Here is a 23497-nt window from a genome sequence, read left to right on the forward strand (position 1 = left end):
GCGAGAGGCCGTCTCGGCTGGGCTCGGCAGCCCGAGCAGACTCACGCAGGCCAGGAGACCCATGGAGGGTCGCGTTATAGGCAGCCCTGCCTTTACCTGGACTCCAGATGCCAAATTTGTCCCTGGCCCCCGCCCTCCATGTGTGCTTTAAAAAAAAAAAAAAAAAAAAAAAAAAAAATCTCTAACTGAGCTAAAACCCTGAGGGATTCTTTAAAGTATTGTTAGAGGGAAGCTTCGAAAATTCAGCCCCTCTCATAATAAAACTACAGAACATTTGCCAAGGAGAGCCGCCTAGCAAGCCGCCGGGGTGGGCCACACAGCCATGTCCACCGAGCCTGTGCACCCCAGACTCAGCACCAGAGAAAGCCCACAGCCCCCGCCCTGCCTGCCCGAGTGCCCCTACCCTTGGTGGGGGTGGAGTGATGAGGCTGCGCCCCCAGCCCGAGGCTGCCGGAGGCCCTGGCGTCCCCCTGGGGCCCTCGGCCTTTCCGCTTGCTGCTGCCGCCCTCGTCCTCGCTGTCCGACTCCGAGAGGAAAGCGTCTTCGCCCTCGGGCGGGAGCGACTCCTCCTGCATGGAGGCCAGGCTCACGGTGGCCAGCAGCTCGCTGCGGGCCTTCTCCCGGGCATACTGGCGGCTCAGGTCGCTCTCCTCGGCGAACACGCAGGAGATGTACTTGGTGGTCCGCTGGCGGCCTTCATCTTCCATGAAGCCCTGGGGGGATGAGAAGTGCTGACCGCACTCCGAAGAGGGCCAGCGACCTGTTCCCCCCACAGTCTGGCTCTCACCAGCACCTTCCATCTCACTGCCTGGGCCACTGGTCAGGCCCATGCATGTGCCCCAGTGGGCCTTCCTGTCTCGTCATCCCTCAATGCCTGGTAGAGCACTCAGCCCCCAGGGAGCGGTCGGTGAGCAGTGAGTGCCTGGCACACAGAACTCAATCACGTCCCCAGGAGCCAGGTGTCAGTGAGAGGCGGCCAGGTGGGGGCTGTGCAGCCAGCATGGCGTGGCTCTGTCTCCTGGGACGAGGATGCAGCTGACTGTCCTCCCATGCTGCACTCATGTGGCCTGACTTTTCATGCTGACCATCCCCTTGGTTTTTTTTTTTTTTTTGACAGGCAGAGTGGACAGTGAGAGAAAGAGAGACAGAGAGAAAGGTCTTCCTTTGCCGTTGGTTCACCCTCCAATGGCCGCCGTGGCCGGCACGCTGATCCGAAGCCAGGAGCCAGGTGCTTCTCCTGGTCTCCCATGGGGTGCAGGGCCCAAGCACTTGAGCCATCCTCCACTGTCTTCCCGGACCACAGCAGAGAACTGGCCTGGAAGAGGGGCAACCGGGACAGAATCCGGTACCCCAACTGGGACTAGAACCTGGTGTGCTGGTGCCACAAGGCAGAGGATTAATCTATTGAGCTGCGGCGCTGGCCATCCCTTTGGTTTTATCAAGTGCAAACCACAGCGAGGGGCAGACAGAACCTGCGGATGGCCTGCATGCAGCCTGTGTGCACTATTTACTGGCTTGATGTACAGGGCAGCCGGTCTCACCTCCTGCCGGTCTGAGCCCACCCCCTGCTCCCTTCATAATCACACAGTGCACACCCCAAGACAGGGAACTGGGGCTGTGTGTGTGTGTGTGTGTGTTACCTTGACGACCTTGAACCTCTGGAGGAGCCGACACAGCATTCTTGCTTCCAGCTTCCCCACGTTCATGGCCACACGAATCTCAGCCTGGGAGATGCCTTTTGTGCCTCTGCGTTCGACTGTGGGAAACAACACGCTTGAGTCCTGGCGTTGGCACGGGGCGGCTCCCACGGCCACAGCACAGCCACTAAACCCTCCCCTTCCTTCTGCACCCAGGACGCGGAGGCTAACAGCCTACTGTGCCAGCAGGAGCGCCAGCGGTCGATCTCTAAGGCCTTGGCTGACTCCTCCATGGGAACGCACTTGGCGGAGGGAGACTGACCAATGGCGAGTGGACGACCCAGCCACATTGTCTGTGCCCAGGCCCTGCCATGGGAAATGAGCTCTTTTGCACAAACGGACTTTTTCAGAGCAATGAAATCAGCCGCTTTATGAAGCGTCAAGGAAGGTGACGTTTAATGAAGGGCCTTCTTAATTGGGCTCTGCTCTTTGCTCTCTGCGGTTTGTCACCTCCTGCCCTGTCGCCAGCAGTGGCTCTCGGCCTTGCCGGTGAGGGGAGTGCCTCTGAGGGCCCCCTTCGGTCCCTTCTCCCAAATGGGGACTGAGGACTATGGCGCGGGCTCATTGCTGTCCTGCAGAGATTTGAGGGGGTCCAGAAGGGTGAGGAGGAGGAGACAGATTTTTTTTGCCCTTCATCACCAGAATCCCTAGCCTGTGGTGACTCGGAACCAATCTTAGAAGGTGACAGGTGGCTGTGAAATCTCTGCACAGTAACACCAGCAGCTCACCCCACGGAGTGCTTTCTGTGCTGCAGGCCCTATCCTAGGGACTTGAATACTGTGCTGCTTATCTTTGGAATGTGCTCGAGTCAATTTCAGGCATCAAGTGACCAGGCGAAGAAATACCCAGCGTCTCGGTGCATCTGCAGGACACTGGGCTGTGAATCGGAGGCCTGAGTGGAGGAAGATCCGCTCTCGCTGTGGACAGTGCCATCCAAGCAGCTGGGGCCCACAGGGAGCAAACCCAGAGGAAAGACACAGCCTCCCTCTCTCCTGGAGCTGGGATGAGGGCTCTGCCCTTGGACATCAGAACTCCGGGTTCCTGGTCTTGAGTTGACTCCCCTGGTTCTGAGGCCTTTAGAGTTGGCCTGAGCCACACGGTGGTTTCCCAGGGTCTCAGCCTACAGACAGTCTCTCTGGGACTTCTCAGCCTCCTCCATGGTTGCATGGGCCCATGGCCCCAGTTAATCTACTCCCACCTCTCTCCCCATTTTACAGATAAGCAAAGTGAGGCTCAGAGATCTCACCAACGTCATTCATCCTAGCAGCAGAGCACGGGTTCCAACCTGGAGCAAAGGCCTAAACCCTCCAAGGGAAGCCCGGCGTGTCTCGACAAGTCACACTTGGAGCACAGCCCTCTGAGTGCACGGACAGGCACCTCGGGTCTCTGGCAGGGAGCTGGCAGGCGGGCAGGACTCACTGAGCTCGTAGGTCTGCGTGAGCATGTCCCGCTCGTACACGATGTCCACCGGCGGCACCGCCTTGGAGATGACCTCCTCGTCCTCGTCATCGTCCTGGTCGTCATCCATCTTCCGCTTGAACTCTTTCATCAGCTTAAGGCAGCGGACCATGACGTCAGTCCCTAGGAACACAAGTTCCCCGGCCCTGAGTCAGGACGGGGCTGTGCGGGGCGAGGTGACGGGTGCTCACTTGTCACCGCAGACTTGTGCAGACACAGAGACACCCCCACAACCCCCCGCCCAGGAAGGTCACCCACACTGTCACGGCCGGAGTGTTTCAAAGCTGCACATTTGAGGGGACAAGACCTGAACCTTGACAGCGCAAAACCACTTTCCGTTTGTAATGGAATGCAGGAACCAAGAAAAGCAGAGGGGAAGGACTTAGGTGCTGCGTTGGTCCTGCTAAGCACACAGCAACCCCTTCCCGCTGGAGACGGGTTCCGCAGCGACAGGAAACTGTCAGTCCCTTCACAAGGCCTCCGCAGTAATCCACACACAGCCCACACACGGGCAGTGTTTGCCGAGAGAATGAAAGCCACCTGCCTCGTCTTAGGCTGATACCTACTGTCGGTAAGGTGAGGCAGGAGAGGACAGGGCACCTATACGCTTATAGGACGTTTCAAGGGGACTTCACAGCGATCCCAAGGTGCAAATGGATTCTCAGAACTCAAGGGGATGCGCAGACTACCTCCAGCAGTGATGGGTCCGTTCTAGCACCTTGTGGCCTGAGCCCGGTTGAATAACACAAAGAGAGCACCACGGGGGACGACCAGAAGTCACAGGGACAAGCACCCTGCTCTCTGGGACTAGCGCCTGCCTTCACAGCATTGCACTGTTACAACAGCCCAGGCAGTTTCCCCACCAGCCTTAGTCAGCAGACTGATGTGTACACACAGGGATGCTACACCAAGGATGGGGCACTGAGACTGGGCCCTGTAACCCAACCCCTCTTGGCAAGCAGTAAAGTAGTTCAGGGTACTGAACATCAAGGCCACCTTTGGAGACCTCTGGGAGGGCTGGCCCAGGGCAAAGGGTTCACAGGAGAGTGGGGACGATGGCCTCGGGCATCAGCTTGGCACGGAACGCTTCCCTGCTCACAAAGACAGGAAGTCTCCCGTCCCCAATTTTTGGCGGAAGAAACACAAAGCTCAGGGAGCCTTCATTCCCGCCATTCTTGCCTGGTCCTCCTGCTTTCCCTTCCCCAAGCTTTGCCCTTCGGCCCAGGCCCTGTCTCACCCTCTCCTGCCATTTCTCTCTCTGGATGGGAGCCTCAAGCAACCAGGAAGGGGGCCACGGGGATGAAGGGGCTCTCGGGTACCTGGGATTGGGTCCCCTGCCAGAGACATCCATGGGGAGGCACCTCCAACAGCTGGTGGCCAGCACAGCCAGCAGGCACTGACCACCACCCACCCAGCCATGCCCCATTGGCTCTTCCTCTGGTCAAACCCCTCCCAACCCCTTGTCCCTACCATGGCACTCACAGGGGCGACCGACTGCTCCTGATAACAATACTCGGACCACTCGTCAGCGTGAACCAGGTCCTGGGCACTGCCCCAGCTCTCTATGACCCACGATGACCATCCCACAACCCTAGGGAGGCGCTATCATGCCCATCGTCCACGGGGTGAACGTGACACCTAGGAGCAGTGGATCTGCCAAACCCACATCCCTGAGACGGTGAGGGGCTGGGGTTTACCGGGCTGTGTGGCTCTGCAGCCTCAGGTCTAAACCTTTGATGAGGTGCACCCTGGTTCAGGAGGGCGAGGGCACTGGGGACAGCCGAGTGGCTCAGAGGCCAGGGGCTCCAGCCTCTGCCTGAGCAGTGGTATAAGACAGCACGGGGGGGGTGGGGGGGTGGGGGGCAGACCTGGGAGGTACAGCCCGCAGCCAGCATCATTCCTTCCTTGGGGGGCTGATGAGCCAGGAAAGGACACAGCCCCAAAGGAAACATGGGGGGAAGCGGAGCAGCGTGGCTGGCGGCTCCTGCTCCTCTCACGGTAAGGGAGCCAAGTTGCCCGCACCCTACGGCAGGCCCTAGCATCTGCCATCACTGCCATCCTGGAAGGGCGCCACAGCCTCCTCTACTGACAGCCAGGGTGGGTGTCTCAGGGGGTGCAGGGATAAACTGGGCTCTGGGGGCAGGCAGGCAGGGTTCTCAGCCCAGCTCTGCAGCCTCCTATTCCAGGGGCCCTGGGAGTCCCTGAGTGTAACACCCTTCACTTTCCGGTCAGTAAACGGGCTGACAATGACAAATGTTAGGGGCTCAGAGAGAAGGTGTGGGCAGGGAGGAACCGAGTACCTGCTGTGGGCCAGGCACCATACCAGCGCAGTGCACAACTTAACCTCTCACAAGCCTGCGGCAGGCAGGACCCTCTAGGCTCCATTTTTACAGAAGTGGAAGCTGAGGCCCAGAGTGGTAAGAGGATGGCTCAAGGTGGCAGAACTAGGATTTAAACCCAGGCTCTCTGCCTCCAGACAAGCTTCTCAGCCATTATGAGCTCACCACACCTAGCATGGAATCGGTCCCATCTTTCTGTAGGCCAAGCCCCTTGCTGGACAGTAGTCACAGTGGCCTGGCTCCTGGACAGGAGTGGGACCTCACTCCTGCTCTGCTTCAGAGCATGGGGTTCAGGAAGACAAAGGTGGCTGAGGGTGACAGCTGAGAGCTATGAGCTGTTGCCAGCCTTCACCTCAGCCCAGGACTGACAAGGAGCACGCCACGCAGAAGAGAGCTGCGGGTGGGGCTGCTCATGCACATCCACACTGGGCCCAGTGAGGTGTGCTGATTCCGGGAGGCCTGGAGTGCTGCACCCATGGGGCAGCTGCTGAGCTTTTAAGGCCACGCGCTGTGTGGCTCTAACATGCTGCTGTTTCCGTCAGACAAGCAAGCCCTGTTTGACTTCCCAGGCTGTGTCTGTCTCGTCATGCTGACCACGGAGCTCTCTCCCGGGGCCTCGTCGTTTGGCATCCATGGCAGCAGAGCACAGTTCACGGATTGGGGTGTGAGCCCTGCCTCTGTCAGGGATCTTGGGCAGGCTGGGGGACCTCCAGCAGCCTCTACCATCTTGCCTGCAAACTGGAGCTAGTGATGGCATATCCAGCCTCGTGGGGCTGCAGGGGGCACCAGGCGAGACAAAGCAGGTAAAGAAAGAACAGTGCCACCCGCACGTCCTGAGTCCACAGGGCCATGCTCAGGGAGTTTCACAGCCCTCTCATCCTTCCCCACTGTCCAGAGTTGTACCAGCCTCGGGTTTTCCATTTTTATGGTGAACCATTCTCGTCTGGCTCATGGGCCTGTCACTCTGTCTAAGCTGCTCCGCCACTACAAGGTAGGCCCTGGGTGGAATTGGGGCCTGCCTGGTCCCCACACAAGGTAAGGCTGGAGGGGGCAGCCAGCCACCACGCATGCTCACAGACACCTGGGGCTTTTGGCAAGACAAAGGCAGGGCAGGCTACATCCAGACACTCCGATGGTGCAGAGGGGGAGAGGGGATGCAGCAAATCCTTACCGAGCGCCCAGGAAGAACCAGGCACCATGCAAGGTGCTTTTAAAACCAATTTTACCTATCACACAAACTGTGCCATGACCGCCATTTTGGGAAAAAGATGAGGTTCTGAGGGGTCGTGGGGTCGGGCTCGGGTCTTGCAGGTGAGGCCACCTGGTGAGGCTACCATCTCAATTTCAGTTTCTGCCAGAAAGCACCGCTCAGCATCCAGGAAAAGCCAGTGTGGCTGTGAAGGGGACCCAGCAGCCAGCGCTTCTCACATTCCCAGCGAGCATGCGCATCGGGGTGCCTAGCCAAAGGGCGTGAGTAGCCCGGGGAAGAACCAGGGCCAGATGAGAACAGAGGGACTCCAGGGTCACAGGCAGAGGCAAGGTCTGACTGGTGAGCTAGGCAGATGCCCCGGAATGCAGACAGTCATCCCCTTTTCCCTGCCCTGACACACACACACACACACACACACCCTGACCCAGGGCTCAGCTGGTTGGTGCTGGGAATCATTCTGACAGTCTGGGAAATGCCTACACGTGCTCCAGGGACAATCTGGAGGAGGAGACTGCTTTAGGTGACTGCACAGAGACCTGATCAGAGGCCGGGAGCCCAGAACTGAGGGTGGCACTGGAATAATGGAGGAGGGCAACACCCAAGTTAAAAGCCCGGACTCCAGGGTCAGTGTGTGGTGTGCACCTGCTTCTACCAGTCTTTGCTGGCTGTATAACCGTGGCCAAATAAAAGCAGGCAAGAAAGTAGAACTGCAGGGTCTTATTTCCTGCATGCATAGAGCTTGGAAAGGACAAAGAGACAGGCTGGGGCCAGGCAGGGGAAGGGTGAGCAGGGAGACGACATCTGGGTGGGGTATTAAAGGACATGTAACATCGGGCTAATGAGACAGAAGCAGACAGGCATTCTGGGCAGGAGGAACAGTCTGAGCAAAGGCTCAGAGGTGGAAACGGCCAGGCCTCTTGGGAAGTGGGTGGTGGGGCAGAGGGGAGGAGAGAGAAGAACGAGGAGAAAGGCAGACAGCGGAAGTTGTGCGTGCCATGCAAAGGCCACCGTATTTTTATTTTGTAGGCTTGATGTTCAGGCCTGACTGGCAGCTGTCACTGTGGTGGATGAGGACAACGGGCCGGTGGGATGGAGGCTGAAGGGAGGCCCCGCCTGCAGACTCTCAGGCCCCTGGGAGCTGTCCTCAGCCTCGCTCAGACCCCAGGCACTCCCCTGCCTGACTCCCCCTTTCTCAGGAGTCCCGCCCAGTGTCCCAGGGAGGCAGCACAGGGTGTGGACAGCTGCCAGGCTCCAGACACACACTCCACCCTCTCTGCGGCCTTTAGGCTACTGAACTGTGCCTCTGCCTTCTGAGCAGTGAGAGAAAAGAATAACCGGCAGGCTGGGCTGGTAGAAGGATTAGAGTAAAACAGAGAACACGCAGCGCAGGGCCTGCCGCAGGGTCTGCCACAGGGTCTTGATGGGCTTTCTATCCCCACTCCCTTGCCCGCCCGAGAAGGAACACAGTAGAACAGAAGAATCTGCCATTATCTCACCTTGTCCCTTCCTCTTTTAAGCAATTATGTCCCATTGTCTTATATACAGGACACCTATAAAGACTTCCACTGGGCAACAAATGTACCACTTATGGTAACTTTGTGATTGCCCCTACAGTGAGCATGGCAATGCTAACCTCTATTCTGAGAGTTTTCACAGGAAGTCACAATTCAGAAACTAGTCCCCAAGCGATTCTCAGACCCAGACAGACTGGAGTCCACCTTTGCCGTCTCAAAGGAAAGCTGGCCCTCGTCGCTGACCAATGGAAGGCAGGCCAAGCGCACTGGGAGCTACCAGAGGCCCACACCCAAGCCTACCCACACAGGGCTCAACCCAGCTTTGAATGGCAACACCCAACTGCCTTGACTCCCCCAGACTGTGCACTGGCAGCCGACTCCTTGCCCTGCACCTTGCAATAAACATCTTTTCCCACCACCCCCCTGCCAGGCATTGCCTCACTTTGCGGTAGGCAAGTGGACCCAGTTTTGCGGTTCTAAGCCAACCCCGCCAACCAGTTTTGGGGATGTCTGACAGCAAGAATCTACGGTTTTCTTCCTAATCACCTGAGCAAAGAAGGGTGCTGACAATAATCCACACGGGGGCTTGTGAAGGTTTAGGGACCTGTACGAGTCTGAACGTTTTTGGTCTAGCATTTCAGTGTCACCAGGAGACACCCTGTGCATCATCACCCCTCCAAATCCGGGGGCCGAGTTAGTGACTGACCCCAAGGACCGTAGCGGACCTTTCTCAAGGGCTCGGAGTCTAAGAAGGTAACAGCAGCCAACCACACCTCTGCTGCCAGACCTGTCACCCTGGATGGACATCCATGTGCCCACAAGGGCCTGCACTTGCCTTTGGCTCCTCCTGTCTCAGGAAGCACCACTTCTCAATCCCCCTAAGCCATCAGCAGGCCACATCCTAGAAAGGTCCCTCCTGTCCCAGTCTGATCCCCGGGGATTTTTCCCAGTCCCTTCTGGCCTCCCACCTGCCCCCAGCAGGAGCTTTCCAAAGCAGTTTGGCCAAGCACGTTTTCCTGCTGAGAGGTGATAGCTCCCACTGAGGCAAGCAAGGAGGTAGCTAAGTAAGCAGCGAGGCACTAAGAGCCTGCCAGCAGCACCTGCGCTGTGGCCGCACACTGCACAGCCCCCGCCCCCTACCTGCTGATCCACACCCATTCCCCACCACGCACCAGACCCCATGACACCTTCCCTAGAGATGACGGCAGGTGTGCTCCAGCCCCTGCAGAGTTACCATGGATGCTCCTGAGATTCTCGAAGGGCCAGGGAAGTGAGCAGTACAAGCCCCACCCAAACCCCACCCCATCTGAATAGCTAATTAGGCACACCCTCCTACCTACAGAAGCAGGATTAAGGAAGAGGAAGGAAAAGCCCAGTTCCTGACAGAGCGCTTCCCGGGTGCCCGGGCATCCTTGGGAGAGCCGTCTCAGGCCTCTCCACCGCAGGAGGGGAATGTTACTCTTCCTGAGTTCCAGTTCTTACCTTTCTTTTACTTTTTAAAAATGGTATTAAAATGTTCTTGTTTCTTTTACTCATTTAATTACTTACAGTAATTACTTTTTTTTTTTAAAGCTAATGCCACTTTTGGCACTTTTAACTTAAAGAAATTATGCTAATTTTAATTGTTTTAACCATTTCCCACTATCACCACTACTTTGAGAGGCTTTTAAAACTTCTGATCATTTTTCCCTATTCCTTTTATGTTTGTTTCACCTTTTATCCTTCTTGTTTGATTTTCAGTTTCTTTGGCTTCAAAGTGGTATAAGTCTTTACATTTTATTTCATTTCACTGTAGTCATTCATAATATGACTCATTTCTCTTTTTTCTCAGCTTGTACACTTTAATCCTATTACAGCTTTACAAATGTCCCCTTTTGCCATTTTAATGACTGTAATTTACTGCACCCTGTTCTTCACTTTGTTTTTACTTAAAAATTTAACAGTCTTATTGAATTTACCCATTTAAGGTGTACATGGCAATGGCTCTTAGTGCATTCTCAGGCTGCATTCCTCACCTGTCCCTTTTAGAACCTTTTCATTACTCCAACCCATTTAACTGTCAGTCCTCTACCCTTGAACTAGCAATCGGGGCCAGCGCTGTGGCGTAGTGGGTAAAGCCGCCACCTGCAGAGCCGGCATCCCACATGGGTGCCAATTCGAATCCCGGCTGCTCCACTTCTGATCCAGCTCTCTGCTGTGGCCTGGGAAAACAGCAGAAAATGGACCAAGTCCTTGCGCCCCTGCACCTGCGTGGGAGACCTGGAAGAAGCTCTTGGCTCCGGATCAGCACAGCTCTGGCCATTGCGGCCAACTGGGGAGTGAACCAGCAGATGGAAAACTTCTCTCTCCGCCTCTCCTTCTCTCTCTGTGTAACTCTTTCAAATAAATAAATAAATCTATAAAAACAAATAGCAATCACTAATTCCTTTCACATGTCCCTATTCTGGACTTGCCTGTAAAGTGGAACTGTTACAGAATTACCCCAAAACTAGCTGAGGGGTTGCCAAAGAACCCCCCAAACTGGGCCTGCACACCCAGAGTGCAGTAAACCAATCATGGGCATCGGGTGATTGGAAAAAAGGAGACATTTATTGCATAACACACAGCACAGAGTCAGGCAGCCAAGGCTCAACACTTGGGTTCCCCACGGGAGTCAAGGCAGTGAATCTTAGAGTTCCAAGCTGGGGAGGCACGGTGGGATCTGCTTGTGTGTGGGCCTCTGGTTGGTCCACAGTACATGTGGCCTTCCTTTGATTGGCCAGCCTGCTTCCTTTGGAATGGCAAAGGTAGACTGCAATCCATATGGCTCTAAGGGTAGACTGGATATTAGTTTGTTTGATCAGGGCTGTGAGTTCCTGAAAACATCTCGAAGTCTAACATCTGAAGTCTAACACCGGGATATCGGCTTTGGGAGAGACGGATGAACCTTAAGGCCTGCAATCCTGCCTGTGGGTTCTCGCAGAGGCTCTGATTTACAGAAGCAGCACTGAGACCTTCCTCAATCACGCCACTCCCTTAGCTTCCCAGTTAATCTTTCCAGGGGCACTGTGGGCTGAGGTTCTGGGCCTGATAAAATCCACATCAAAGGCTACCAGCGACTCCGTACAGAATCTGAATGGCCCTTTGTGAGCCGTCACTCTTTCTCCAGGAAATGACCTTGCCACCCTGTGGAAATGAGCTGACTACAGACCAATGGGTTGATTTCTGGACTCTCGATTCTACTCCACTGATCTACATGTCTGTCCTTGAGCTAGACCGCACTGTTCTGCTTACTGTGACTTTACAGTGCGGGGTTGGGGAACAGTGAGCCCACAAGCCGTTTGCAGCCTGCAAGACCATTTGGTCTGGCCCCGCCAAGGCAACCACAGGCAGAACTCGAAATTCAATAAATCTACAGCAAGCTAATTTTAACAAAGCTGATAATTTTGAATGGCTGGCAAATGATGTCACAACTACCCAAATGGCCCGTGGCAGAAAAAGGCTCCCCATGTCTGCTGCAGTGAGCTGTGAAAGTGAGAAGTGTGAGTTCTTCTGGTGTATTCTTTTTCAGGATTGTTTTACCTTTCTGGGTCCCTTATGATTTTCCTTATGAATTTTAATTTAGAAACAGTCTGACTGCTTCCAGAAAGGACTCAGCTTGAGATTCTGAAATGGACTGTGTGGAATCAGATTAATTTGGGGGAGAATTACCATCCTCATGATGTTAAGCCTTTCGACCTGGGAACATGGGATGTTTTTCCATTGACTTCAATTGTAAATTTCTACTCACCACGTTCTGCGGTTTTCAAGGTATACATTTTGTTCTTCTTTCGTTAAATTTATTCTTAAGTTATGGGGAACAGAATTGTTCTCCAAATTTCATTTTCAGATTGCTCATTAGTAGTATTTAGGAATAAAGTGGATTTTCAAACATCTGGTGTCCTGAGATTTTGTTGAACTTGCTTATTTTTGAAGAGTCGCTGTGATGTTGGCAAGGAGGAGCTGACACCACCAGCACTTCCCTGAAGCCTCCCCTGGGCTGTAGCCCCACCTGCGGCATCCAAACCCTCCACCCCGTCCACGTGGCAAAAAACAATGCAACTTCTGCAGTGTTTGCTGCTAGAACTGGCACTGGCTAAAAGCATCCGATACAGCTACTGGCTGCATCCCTGTGCTAACCTTCTGCTCATTATGCTAAAATGACCATGGCTGACACTCCCACTCCCATCAGGCACCTGACGCCATGACGCTTCGGCGATTTCTAGAAAAGGCTATACCCTAATCCTGCCCCAGACACACTCTGTATGCCTCTAGGTCAAATAAAGGGATGGACCCTGACCTGGTGCGGTGCAGCTGTCCTGTGAGCACGCCCACACTCCTTCCTGTTACACCCACTTTGATTGTAAATCACTCTTTAAATCTTGCTTCCTTGCTGCCTTTCATCTAAGTTACATCCTTGAATTCCTTCTGGCAATGCAGACAACAGCCCGGCCCCAGCCATCCTCACAGCAAGGCAGAACTCCACGTCATCACCAGGGGAGTGCGGACACCTCACCATCTGCCACGCACCTCGGTGCAGGACTCTCCTTGTCACCGAACGGGAGAGTCTACAAATGACAGCCGCAGGCCTCAGGCTGCAGGAGCACGATGCCCGTCAGTCACTCCCACCTGTGATCAATGCAGTTCTGCACTGCCTGATTCTACTGTGCTTCTGCGGGACTGTCACGTTCACATCTATTTCCCTGCATTCCTTCTCTACACAATTTAATAAACACAGGATGACTGGTAACACTTGCAGGGAAGAATCCCGATTTGCAAAACAGATCAGCTCAGGGTGCTTGTTTTCAAGACCAAGGTTTTTTAAGCTTTGTGCAAAACCGAGCACTGCATCTCTTCACACAGTGAAATATGCATTTGGAAGGTGCCTAAACCCAAACTCTTTGTTTCAGGAATGTTCAAGCGAATTCGTGTGTATTCAGGCACACCTGCAAATTTACATGACGTGATGCATCATCTTTATTTATCACTTAAGCCTTTGCTACCCCACAATGCCTAGAAGGAAGGTTTTATGTTAATCTGCAAACCAGAATGACAAGGCTCAAGGCAAAACCCCCTGTAAACTGCAGCCAACCCTTCCACCTGTGCAGGAAAAGTAACTGAAGTGGTGCTTAATTAAATCACACTGGCTACGCACCGACTTAGCGCTTGAGCTGTGCCATGGAGATACTGCACAGGCCTTATGGTTAGAAAGTACATAGGGTGTGGCTACCACCCTCGAGAAGCTCACGTCCTAGCTGGGAAAAAGCCACACAGATAAGTAACTGAGACTCCGTGTGCCAGCAGGGGTGGGTGCTGGGACCACCTGGGAATGGGCGAGCCTCTGCGTGCACGTGTGTTACTCATTCTAACCGGAGGCCTGCCCTCTTCATCACGCGAGGAGACACAGCCCCCATTCCTGGTGCTCCCAGTCATGCTGACCCTTCTTCCAGAAGTCTCCTTCTCCCATTCCCATGGATAGGTTCTATGGACAGATACCCCTCCGGGGGCCAGGCAGAGAGCAAAGGGGGTGGTGCTTCTCTGCCCAGCCAATCGCTATTAACAAACTGTCACTCAAGGTTGCCTCATGTTATTTTTACAGAGCACTTCGGGGTCAGACTTTTTGGGTGAAAATTTTTCTTAAATACCCGCAACAAACTCCATGAAAGGAGACAGTGGGAGCCTCAACAAACACACTGGGACAGCTGGCCTGCGGGCGGCCAGTGTGCGGCCCCTGTTCTGTGTACGCCGTGGCCTGTAAGCCTCACAACACCCCTGGAATACGTGTACTGTGGGGAAACTGAGGTGCCGAAGGTCACCCTGACAGGAAGTGAGGAGACGAGATCTCTGCGCACAGGGCTCTCGCGTCAGTCTGCTCAGGCGCCTGTGACCTTCAAGGGGTTCCTTGCATCTCCAGGGGCCTGCAGTCACACAGCAGCCTTCCCTGGGGCTTCTCTAGGGAACTGAACTTGCTCCTTGCTTTCTTTCCACTTTCAAGCAAAACAAACAAACAAACAAACAAAAAAACAAAGCCCAAACCAGTCTACACCGAACAACCTTTATCCTGCAGGTCAGGGAATAAGACAGGCCCCAGTGGATCAGCCCACCTCTGCGGCAGGCACTGGAGAATCCCTTAGCAGCCGTGTTCTCCAAGGCACCGCTCGGTTCCGGGAGCTTTTTCCTCCTCACCATGGGACCCAGCCCTCCCTCCTCACCTTCTCCCCACGTCAAGGCTAGCACCCCGCCCCCCGCGAGCCCGTCATTTAGTCAATCACATGTCCTCGCGGCACTGAAGGGGGTGTGAACAACCAGAGATGAAGTTCCACTCCAGGATGGCTGCCCTACCTCCCAGAGGCTTCCTTCCGTGTGCCCACCCCTGTGGCCTTGTACTACTGAGGCCCCACCATCTCCCCTACAAGACTGCTTAGCCCCAGGGAAGCTAGACAGGGTGGCCGGGAAACCAAGGGGCAGAGTTCCCATAGACCGGCACTCGCACTCTCTCAACAAATGGGGCTGCCGGCCCTGGCGAGGACACTGGTCTAAGTGTTGGGGACGCTGTGGGTTGGCCCTGGCTCAGTGCACATCCTACTGAGGACGTTGCTGGAACCAGTCTCCACCCACAAGGCCAAGCCCATGGGTCCAAAGCAGTTTTTTCTTGTATACCTTTTCCTTCTCCTTGGAGTCAGTGCCTTTGCTTTTTCATGTTTGCTTGGTTTCCTGCGTGCCATCCACTAATTCATGCTGACTCTGACAGACGAGTAGCTAACCCTAGACACACACACAGAGCCAGGCACCTGTCACTCAGGGCTTTGCTCTCCCCAGGGCCATCTCGCTAGCCACTCGCTGGCCTGGCTTCCTGCCCCTGCTTCTAGAACCCCACAGTTCCCCATCTCTTGGTGTCACCCATCGTTGCACGGTGTACATCCGCCAGGAGCCTCTAACAGGAGGCCCTGAGTATAGACATGCCTGAACTTGTCCTGGTTCCTGACCGATGGCAAGGCTCAACACCTCGAACTTCCAACTCCCCCAGCTTCGGATACCCCAGGGCCCTCGGAGGTCTCCTCTCTGGAGGCTTCTTACTCTAGGTTTTCTGAAGTTGCAGGGCGTGAATTTCTTTGTGTTCATTAGGACAGGCACTGACAGGCCTCGGGATCTGGAAACGTAGTTCTTTCAGAGCCGAGAAAACGCCTTGCGTCGTTTCTCATAACCTCCTCTTCAGTCCTAGGTGTGCTCCCTCCTCCCCACCCCCAATTATGTAGGTGGAGGGCCTCTAAGCTCAGTCTCTTCAACTTGCTTCTCCCATGTTCTATCTCTTCTGAGTTTTTGTTCTCTCTGGGAGATTTGACTTTATCTGATGGTTTTCTTCACTAAATCTATCATTGCGATTAGTCCGAATTCTTTTATTTCCAAGTGTTCTTTCTTATTTTCTGCTCATAGCCCCTTGCTCTACTTTCATGGATGCTATACCTTCTCTTTTCTGAGGATCTTTTTCTTATTTGTAAATTTTCTTCTGCTCCCCACTTTGTTTCTACTTCCTGTTTGTTATTTTCTTTCTTTTTAGATTTATTTAATTAGAGGCAGATTGACAGAGAGGGATGAAGAGAGACAGAGCTCTTCCATCTGCTGGTTCACTCCCCAAATGGCCACAATAGCCAGAGATGGACCAGGCTGAAGTCAGGAGCCAGGAACTCCATGCAGGTCTCCTATGTGGGTGGCAGGGGCCCAAGCACTTGGGCCATCTCCCTCTGCCTTCCCAGGTGCATTAGCAGTGAGTTGGATTAGACGTAGAACAGCCCGGACTGGAACCAGCACCCATATGGAATACCGGCATGGCAGGCAGTAGCTTAACCTGCTATGCCCCAACACAGGCTCCCGCCACTCTTTTAATGTTAGTTTCCTCAAATATTTGGTGAAGCATTAAGATGCTGCCTAGGGGTGGGCATTTTGTCAGGTGGTTAAGATGCCCATGGGGCCTGTGCTGTGGCGCAGTGGGTTAAAGCCCTGGTCTGAAGTGTCAGCATCCCATATGGGCACCAGTTCTAGTCCCAGCTGCTCCTCTTCCGATCCAGCTCTCTGCTATGGCCTGGGAAAGCAGTAGAAGACGGTCCAAGTCCTTGGGCCCCTGCACCTGCATGGGAGACCTGGAAGAAGCTCCTGGCTTCAGATCGGTGCAGCTCTGGCTGTTGTGGCCATCTGGGTAGTAAACCAGCAGATGGAAGACCTCTCTCTCTTTCTCTACCTCTCTCTGTAACTTTTTCAAATAAATAAAAATAAAACTTTAAAATAAAAAAAGAAGATGCCCATATCCCACAGTAGAGTACCTGTTCCACCGCTCGCTAGCCTAGCTTCCTGGGACTGCCCCTCACAGTGGAGTTCAACATCCGACTCTGACTCCAGTTTGCTGCTAATGCAGACCCTGGGAGGCAGCGAGATAGCTCAGTTAACTGAGCTCCTCCCACCCACACTTGGGACCTGGACTGCATTCCTGCCTCCTGGCCCCAGTGGTTGGGGCATTTAGGGAGTGAACTAGTGGCTGGGAGATACCTTTCTCTATTTCTTTCTCTTTCTGCCTCTCAAATAAGTAAAACTATATACATATATACATAAACTAAAACACTGCCGAGGTCCTGTGTTGTGGAGTGGGGGGAGCAGGAGGAGACAGGCTGTCATCGAGTGGGCACCAGTGTGGGCTGAGCCAGCACAGGTGGCTGTTTTGCTGGGAGACCCCCAGATTTCAGTATTGGGAGGACTCTTCTCTCAGAACAGCCAGCCTCCAGCCTTGGTCTAGGGGGCTGCAGTCTGCCTGTCAGTGTCCCAGGAGTCCACATTCCCTCTTAGGAAGCTACCAGAGGATGTCACCATCAAACGACAGGAGAGACCAAGAGGCAGCGCCACTGGGAAAGGAGACTGAGGGAACTCTCACCAACAGAGACTGTCACTGTCCCCATTCTCTGCACCGCAGTGGCCCCGGCCTGGTCCTATGTCTGCCTTGGGATACCGCCAGACTTCTGTCTTTGTGGGAAAGGCTGAGCACTATAGGGAAAGGGGCCCAGGGGGACGTCTTCTCCCACAGATTGCCAACCAGTCTTCTCCCCGCCAGGCCCATCCACCCTTGCGCCTTCCAAGGTGCCTGCAACCTGCAGCTGTTCCATTTATTTCCGGTTCTGAGCCATCCATCCACACTGCCACCCTTCACAGGCGCCCAGCTCCCCCAGCTGCTCAGTCAGTCACCATCAGTCCACCTGTGTCTGACGCCAAAATCCTGTCACCAGCCCTCCCCCCGCCACTTCCTGTCCCATCTTCTCTTGCCAGTCCCTTCTCTTCACGACCGGGGTGTCTGGGTAGAGGGCAAATGAATGCATTTATTCCTCCTCTTTTACTGAAAGCTCTGACTCCCAGCTTTTAAAATGGTTCTGGCTCATCCGGACTGACAGTGATCAAGAAGGGACCCCAGGAGGTTTTAGGGCGTCCCGTCTTTCATTTCGTTGCTTTAGAAGCTTCAGATCCTATCTCTACCATACAGAGCGCTTGACCTCTCCTAAGTTACTCGGCATTTTCACTTGAATTTTCTGACATGTGAAAAAGTGACAACAGCACCAACCTTACAGGGCCAGGCGACAAGGCCACGTGGCACAAAGAGAGGTTCTTGGAGAAGGCTGGCTGAAGAACAGAGAGGCTTAGTGGAGGCTGCACCCAGAGTAGCTGCAATGCTGCTTTCAATGACCTCTGGAGACTTGACCTAAATAGCAAAGAGTGGATCCGACCTTTGGCGTCAGATTCTGCTAATGCACACCCTGGGAGGCGGTGGTGATAAGCCAAATACTTGGATTCCTGCACCCACGTGGGAGACTGCATTGATTTCATGGTTACTAGCTTCCACCTGGCCCAGCCCTGGCTGTTGCAGGCATTTGGAAAGTGGACCAGCAGATGAAGAGATTTTTGTCTCTGCCTTTCAAATATGTAAAAATAAAATAGCATGTTTTTAAGTCCCCCCCCCAAAAAAAAAGGAGCAAAGGACACCACGAACTTGGCATGTTGGGGGGTACAAGCCTGCCCCGCTTCCATTCGGCAAACATTCCCCACACGCTTCTTACAGGGAAGGACTTGAGCCAGGCACGGAGGGGTAAAGAGTTGCATAAATAAGTGAATCATCCTACTGCAGGGCAGAGGGTACCCGGAGAGAAAGGCTGGGCTGGGAAGACGGACAGGAGCCATAGGCCAGCCCAGCCCAGCCCACCCGGGACCAGAGCTGAGCCTCGGATCTTTACCTTTCTTGGTCTTACAGGGCCCACATTCAGGGTGAATCTCTTGCAAGGGAAGAGACACGACCTTGGCGAGTCCGGCATTCAGCATGTATTGGTACAGGCGCTTAAACGTCCTTTCACACAGCCCCTGCCAAGACAAAAGCAACTGTCAGGCGCAAGCGAGGAATCCGAAACCACTGGGGAGCTGCAGACGTGAGCCAGTGCAGGACCTGAGCTACTGGGCTCTCGAGTGGAGAAACGCTGGAGGCACTGCCCAGCAAACACAGCCAAGGAATGCTCTCAAGGAATAAAACGAGGCCCAGAGCCCTGGTTTCCAAACACCACCTTCTGAGGCCAAGACGTGGACAGGTGTCTGCCTAACGAGATCCCCAAGGGGACCACAGGGTGGGAATGAGGCAGGTGGCCACAGAGATGGAAGCAGACTTTCCACATGGGCCCTTGCACAGTGTGTGGATCTTTTTAACCATGTAAGAATATTAATGATACATCTCCTACAGGTAGGGGAACAAATAGGAGAAAATATATCTTAAAATGCCTTTTGGGATGTTTTTAAGAAAGTCGTTCAGCTATGAAGTTACAACAAACGATGAGGGTACATCCAGGGTACTGCTCCTACTTCTGCCCAGGAGGAGAGGACCACAACGATCGCATTCACTGTCTCACCGCAGGGGCCGTCAAAGGCACGCCTTTCCCTCTACGTGTTTATGTATTGATTCGAAAGGCAGAGACAAAGAGGGAGCAAGTCAAAGACAGGGACAGAGGACGGTGCTCCTGTCCACTGATTCACTCCCCAAATGCCTGCAACAGATGGCGGCGGGGCCAGGCCAAAGCCAGGAGCCAGGAACCCCATCCAGATCTCCCATGTGGGCGGTAGAGCCCCAGGTACTGGAGCCATCCCCAGCTTAGGAAGCAGGAATTAATAGCAGCACTGGGACTTGAACCCGGGCACGCCAATATGGGATGCAGACATCCTAACTAGCGTCTCATTTGCTCTGCCAAATGCCCACGGCTACATGTTTCTGAAAAAAGTAATTCACTTCCCAACATCAGGGTGGAAGATTTCATATCAGGGGGACAAAAAACCAGAAACCAGATTCTGGTTTCCCTTAAGATGTAAGATCTGGCAAGCAGTGCCAGCAGTGCAGCTGCCCGAGCCCCCACTGCCCCTGGAGTTGGCGCGAGCTGAGGACCGGCTGCTTCCGTTCAGCAGGACATGCTGTCCCCAGGGCTGCGGCCTTCATGCTCCCTATCAGAACCGCGGATGGTGAAACCGAAGGTCAGCTGCTGTTTATTCCCATTTCTGGGCTGCTTTTCTGTAGCTGTCATTGAGAGGAAAGGGCATTTCCTAAGGCGACCGCTATCACAGCGTTGTCCTACACTGGGCCCATCTGGCTCCTGTGTCCCACCCTCCTGACCACTGCTGCTATTGGATTGTGTAGCACCTGGAAGAGAAAGGCAAGGTGCCACTGCTCTAAGGTAGACTGGACCGGAGGAGGCACGCAGGACTGAGGGCTGCTCTGTGCCTCTCCTAGGCTTCCTCTTACCCTCCAAGAGAGAGGCAGTGAGCAGACAGACGCCCGGGGTGGCTTCCTCCACACAGCTGGACGCTCAGCAGAACATATGGGCACCCAAAACCACAGATGACTCCCACGGGGCCCATTCAGACCCAGTGGCTTGTAAATGGCGTCCATCGTTAATCTAGCCGGGCCCCCAGCATCACAGAAAGACCCTATGGAAACTTATCCATCAATCCCCCAGCCCTCAACATATGGCACGAGGCCTGGACCACCCTAAGTGAGCAAGGATGATGTAATCCTGCCTTCCAGGGGCTGTCATCAAGGACTCGTACCATCTGCCCAGCAAAGAGAGGGAGCAGCAGCAGGAGCCTCCTCACTCTTCAAGAGACAGCACCCAAGTTCATGGCCCCAGCCTCATCCCAGACTGACTCTTCACCAAACCCCTCTCAGCCTTCTCTGACTCCTGCTGCTGACAGCCATGGCCAGCAGAATGTCCCAGAAGATCTGCACACTCAATAAATCTTAAAATCAAAATTGTCAGGCCAGTGCTGTGGTGTAGTGGGTAAAGCCTCTGCCTGCAGTGCTGGCATCCCATATGGGCGCCGATTCGAGTCCCAGTAGCTCCACTTCTGATCCAGCTCTCTGCTGTGGCTGAAGAAAGCCATTGAAGATGGCCCAAGTCCTTGGGACCCTGCACCCATGTGGGAGACCCGGAAGAAGTTCCTGGCTCCTGGCTTGGAATGAATCAGCCTAGATCCGCCCCTTGCGGCCTTTTGGGGATTGAACCAGCAGATGGAAGACCTCTCTCTCTTTCTCTGCCTCTCTGTAATGCTGCCTTTCAAATAAATAAATACATCTTTAAAAAAAAAAATCAAATCTGTCCTGTGCCTCCTTCTCTCCCAACTGCTGTGTGCTTCATTCACGCATCCATCTGACAAACATCCACCAGGCCCCAACACGGCCAGGCACCTTGGCCAGCAGCACCCGCTCTGACCATGGAAGCTACATGGACTTCATCTTCAGGTCCTTCTGCTTCCTGCGCCTCGACATCCTGGCTCAGCCACTCACCGGTTCGTTTCACCCCTAAAATGTTTCTCAAAACAATTCAGGCCTCCCTGGCCACGGCTGCCACCCCCACCCATTTCAATGGCCCTCCCTTGGCCTGTCCATCTTCCCCAAACACTCAGCAGTGCTTTGGCCCAAGGACCAGCATCATAGGTCCCCTTTCTTTTCCAGCCATCCCCCCAGCACCCCAGCATCAGCCACCCCCAGTGACCTCTACAAACGTCCCATGGGCTCCCCAATTCCGGGCCTCTGCGTGAGCTGCTCTCCTCGGCTGAAATGCCAATGCACCTGTCCGCCTGGGCAAGGGCCCCCCTGGAGTGTCACTTGCCCTGTGAAGCTGTCCCCGGCCTCTGTCACTGAGCTCGGAGGCATTCTTCGCCTGCCCCTCCATTAGAACAGCTCTGTGACACAGACCCGTGACCCTGGTTCGCTGTTGCCCTCTTAGGGTGGAGCACGGTTCTGACTCAAAGGAGACACCTGCTACGGTGTTTGTTGAATGGATAAGTGAAAGAATGGCCTGCAGCAGTCAACTCTTGTCTCTCATGCAGCCCACAGTGCTGACCCCAGGGCACAGCAGCCCCAGCTCCCTGCCCCAGCAACTCCAGGGCAGAAGTCTCCAATCTCCGAAGTCAGCCAGGGCCAGTGTGGGGGGTCGGGACTTCCTTCACCTCTGCTAGGGTCTCCTGAGAGAGGCCTTCTCAAGCGGCCTTTTATTTCCTACTTTTGTTAGTCAGCTAGAAAGCACGGTGCACGTGATCACAGATGGCGCTGACGCTCGGCCTCGGGGTCTGAGGGTCACACAAAGGAGGGGGCTGGGGGCGGGGGCTGCCCAGTGCACACCTAGCTCCAGCTCACTGTTGTCAGGACAGGCTGCAGGCTCAGAGCTGCAGATTTTTCAAGGGAAGCTGGAGAAAGGAAAATGGAGGTTTTTTTTCCCCAAATACACACCTAGGTGTGTATATGAAATCTCCATTTTCAAAAAAAAGAAAAAGCTAAGTCAAATTGATTTTTCACAAGCCAGGTGTGACCCACAAGCCTCTGGTTTATAACCTTGGCTTTGAAGAGACTTGGGCGTGCAGTGACCCTGCAGCGAGTTCTGATTTCCGAACGAGGAAATCGGAGACCAGAGCTGCACCAGTGTGGCACAGGAGGACCAGTGGCAACGACAGTCCTTGTGGCTGTGATATGTGACCACAGAGCAGGTCCCCACGAACCTTCACCTCACATGCGACGCTCTGTGCTCCAACCTCCAGGGCTGTCTTGGCGCCCTCCTGTTCCTGACGTGCACTCCTGCAGGGAGCAGCACCCCCCCTCCCTTCTGCTCTTCCTCTCGTGCTCACTCTGTGACTCAGTCACTGCTCCTGGACCAGAGATGAGGCAGGGCCGAGGTGCTCTGGGCCCTGTCCTCTCCTCTTCTGCTCCGTCATCGCAGCCTAAGCCCGCTGGGGACAATCACGGGAGGAAGTGTAAACCTGAGGATTTACCACTCTCCGTGTGAACCTTGACAGCTGGGCCAAGAGCAACGGCTGGGAGGGCAGGGAAATCGGGCCCTGGCATTGAGCCTTTTCTCACCCTCCAAAAGGGAAGACAGCCCGATCCTTTGGGGTGCACCGCAGGGTTCGGGGCTGCAATTCCTTGTCTAGGCTGAGGCAGCTCGCCAGGCTGGGCACAGGTCAGGGTCAGCCTGGCACCCCGGGCCCCCCCCCCACGCCCCCCCCCTCCCAGCTCACCAGTTCCTCCCTCAGCCTGCCCAGTGTCTCGATGCGGTTACTCCGTGCGCTCAGCATCACCGACAGCTTCTCCATGAGGATGTCGTATTTGCTCCTCCTGCGAGAGACACCACACAGTTGACTTCTTCAAACTCACCGTCTGGCCCAGGCTCAAGGTCTCAACCATCATCCAGGTTGGAAGTGGAGCAGCTGGGACAAGAACCAGCACCCATATGGAACGCCAGTGTTCCAAGTGGTGGCTCAACATGCTCTATGCACCACAATGTGAGCCCTGAGCCCTGACATTTTTATAACACTTTGAAGTCTAGGAAGCTTTTCTTACAACATTTCCTTATAAATCACCCGGCAAAGAAAGATGGAGATAATTACATCGAGAAGTGAATCAGCTTTTTCCAAACTTCAGGTCCAAGACGCTAGCCTGAGTCTTCCTTCCCTAAACCCAGTGCTTACTTCACGCCCTCCTGACACTTCGCTCAATCTGGAGCTGCTTTCCACCTGACTTCACAGCGTGCCCGATTCCACCTGTCAGCTCATTTCTATAATGAAGCGGATGTTACAATAAATACTTCCAAGCTCATGGTCACCAAAAGACTCAACTGAAGAGCTCAGGGCTCCTGGCTGCGTGTGCCCTGGGGAGCCCGGAGCAGGGACACAGGTCAGCCACATGAGGGCAGCTTGGCCTGACTC

General features: G+C 54.4%; 1 protein-coding gene across 1 annotated transcript in view; it reads right to left on the reverse strand.

Moving 5' to 3' along the window:
• Positions 1 to 403: 403 nt before the first annotated feature.
• LOC133754342 (general transcription factor 3C polypeptide 1-like) overlaps positions 404 to 23497 on the reverse strand; it is a gene marked incomplete at its 3' end in the record, with an annotated part of 32671 nt that continues 9577 nt past the window's right edge. The window contains exons 5-9 of the mRNA XM_062184806.1: positions 22811 to 22907; positions 18502 to 18625; positions 3117 to 3278; positions 1641 to 1756; positions 404 to 713 (exon numbers count right to left, since the gene is read on the reverse strand). Of these exons, the coding sequence (XP_062040790.1) occupies positions 404 to 713; positions 1641 to 1756; positions 3117 to 3278; positions 18502 to 18625; positions 22811 to 22907 (809 nt within the window). The remainder of the gene's footprint in view (positions 714 to 1640; positions 1757 to 3116; positions 3279 to 18501; positions 18626 to 22810; positions 22908 to 23497) is intronic.

The sequence above is a fragment of the Lepus europaeus genome (genome assembly GCF_033115175.1).
Source record: "Lepus europaeus isolate LE1 chromosome 21 unlocalized genomic scaffold, mLepTim1.pri SUPER_21_unloc_4, whole genome shotgun sequence".
NCBI classification, from domain to species: Eukaryota; Metazoa; Chordata; class Mammalia; order Lagomorpha; family Leporidae; genus Lepus; species Lepus europaeus.